The following is a 1874-nucleotide window of genomic DNA, read 5'->3' as shown; positions in this document are numbered from 1 at the left end:
GCTGGGCTGGGACTCTTTTCTCTGCCAACTCTGCACACAGGAATTGTCCCTGGAGCTCCAGAAAACTCTTGGAGGAAGGATCTCAGGAACAGAAATGTTACTGAAAGGTCCTTTTGTTGGTTTACCCAAGCAAGGATCAGAGCTCCTCCTGCATAAACTCTCAGTCAGAAAAGCCAACACAGAGGGAATAAGAAAGGGGAAGGAAACAGGATTAAAAGTCCACCACAAACAGCAAACACCTGAGAAGCAGACTGAGCCTGCACTGAGTGACACCAGAACTGCCCTGCAGCAGAAAAGAAACAGTTTACTGCTTCTGAAAGCATCCAGTGAGCAGCTTGCTCAGGGCAGCCTTCAGCTCCTGGTTCCTCAGGCTGTAGATGAGAGGGTTCACTGCTGGAGGCACCGAGTACAGAACTGACACAAACAGGTTCCAGAATGGGGAGGAGATGGAGGGGGGCTTCAGGTAGGCAAAGGATCCACTGCTGATAAAGAGGGAGAGCACAGCCAGGTGAGGGAGGCAGGTGGCAAAGGCTTTGTGGCGTCCCTGCTCAGAGGGCATCCTCAGCACTGCCCTGAAGATCTGCACATAGGACACCACAATGAACACAAAGCAGCCAAAGACTACACAGGCACTGGGCACCAGAAGCCAAACCTCCCTGAGGTAGGCTGTGGAGCAGGAGAGCTTGAGGATCTGGGGGATCTCACAGAAGAACTGGTGCACAGCATTGCCCTGGCAGAGGGGCAGGGAAAATGTATTGGCTGTGTGCAGCAGAGCATAGAGACCTGCAGAGGCCCAGGCAGCTGCTGCCAGGTGGGCACAAGCTCTGCTGCCCAGGAGGGTGCCATAGTGCAGGGGTCTGCAGATGGCAACGTAGCGGTCGTAGGCCATGATGGTGAGGAGAGAAATCTCTGCAGCAATTAGGAATACTAAAAAGAAGAGCTGGAGAACACATCCTGCATAGGAGATGGCCCTGGAGTGCCTCAGGGAATTGGCCATGGACTTGGGCACAGTGGTGGAGATGGTGCCCAGGTCAAGGAGGGCGAGGTTGAGGAGGAAGAAGTACATGGGGGTGTGCAGGTGGTGGTGCCAGGCTATGGTGGTGATGATGAGGCTGTTGCCCAGGAGGGCAGCCAGGTAGGTGGCCAGGAAGAGGCAGAAGTGCAGCAGCTGCAGCTGCTGTGTGCCTGCGAATGACAGCAGGAGGAAGTGGGTGATGGAGCTGCTGTTGGACATTGCCTGCCTCTGGCCATGGAGACCTGTCCAAGGAGGAAAAGCAGTGACAAGTTAGGGGACACTTCTCTCTGGAAACAAAGGTTCAGTGCCCACAGAACAGCCTCTGCCTCAGCTGAGTGAGGAAGGGCTCAGCTCATGCCCCATCCCCACCAACCACTGGCAGGCTTCAGCACAGCTTCCAATGCAGCTTGGACACTCAGCTGCCATGAAGCCACCTCCGGGGCAGGACCTCCAGAGCCAGTGTCAGAGCACAAAGTGACCACAGCCCAGCCCCAGACCCACACAGCAGGAGTCCTGTGGCTCGAGGGAGACTCAGGGAGCAGCACTGCAGAGCTCTGCAAACAATGAAGTGAAGGCACAAAGGCAGAGGGGCTTGGTGTGAAGCCTTCTCCTTGCCCTGCTCTGCTCCCTGCACCTCACACGGTGCAACTGAAGACCTTTGGTCACCCTTCTGTGTGCACACTGCAGGAGCCTTCAGCTGCATGTCCAGATGCCAAGGCCACGACTCATGAGCCGGAGCCCACAGCTTTGAGGGCACTGCCTCTGCTGGGTAGGAGAGGAGACCAAAAGGTTGCACTGGGAAAAGTGTCTGCAGGGCAGAGAGTGGCCCAGAGCTGCCTGATGCCCCCTGCCAGGCTTC

General features: G+C 56.3%; 1 protein-coding gene across 1 annotated transcript; it reads right to left on the bottom strand.

Annotated features, from left to right (window-relative positions):
• Nucleotides 1–210: 210 nt before the first annotated feature.
• On the bottom strand, nt 211–1234 carry LOC135174200 (olfactory receptor 14J1-like). The gene has a single exon (XM_064141433.1). The coding sequence runs from the start codon at nt 1232–1234 to the stop codon at nt 305–307; it is 930 nt and encodes a 309-aa protein (XP_063997503.1). The 3' UTR covers nt 211–304.
• Between the last annotated feature and the right edge of the window lie 640 nt (nt 1235–1874).

Source organism: Pogoniulus pusillus, unplaced genomic scaffold, assembly GCF_015220805.1.
Source record: "Pogoniulus pusillus isolate bPogPus1 unplaced genomic scaffold, bPogPus1.pri scaffold_50_arrow_ctg1, whole genome shotgun sequence".
Taxonomy (NCBI): domain Eukaryota; kingdom Metazoa; phylum Chordata; class Aves; order Piciformes; family Lybiidae; genus Pogoniulus; species Pogoniulus pusillus.
The sequence above is the reverse complement of the archived record's forward strand: the minus strand, read 5'-3'. Positions and strand labels throughout refer to the sequence as shown.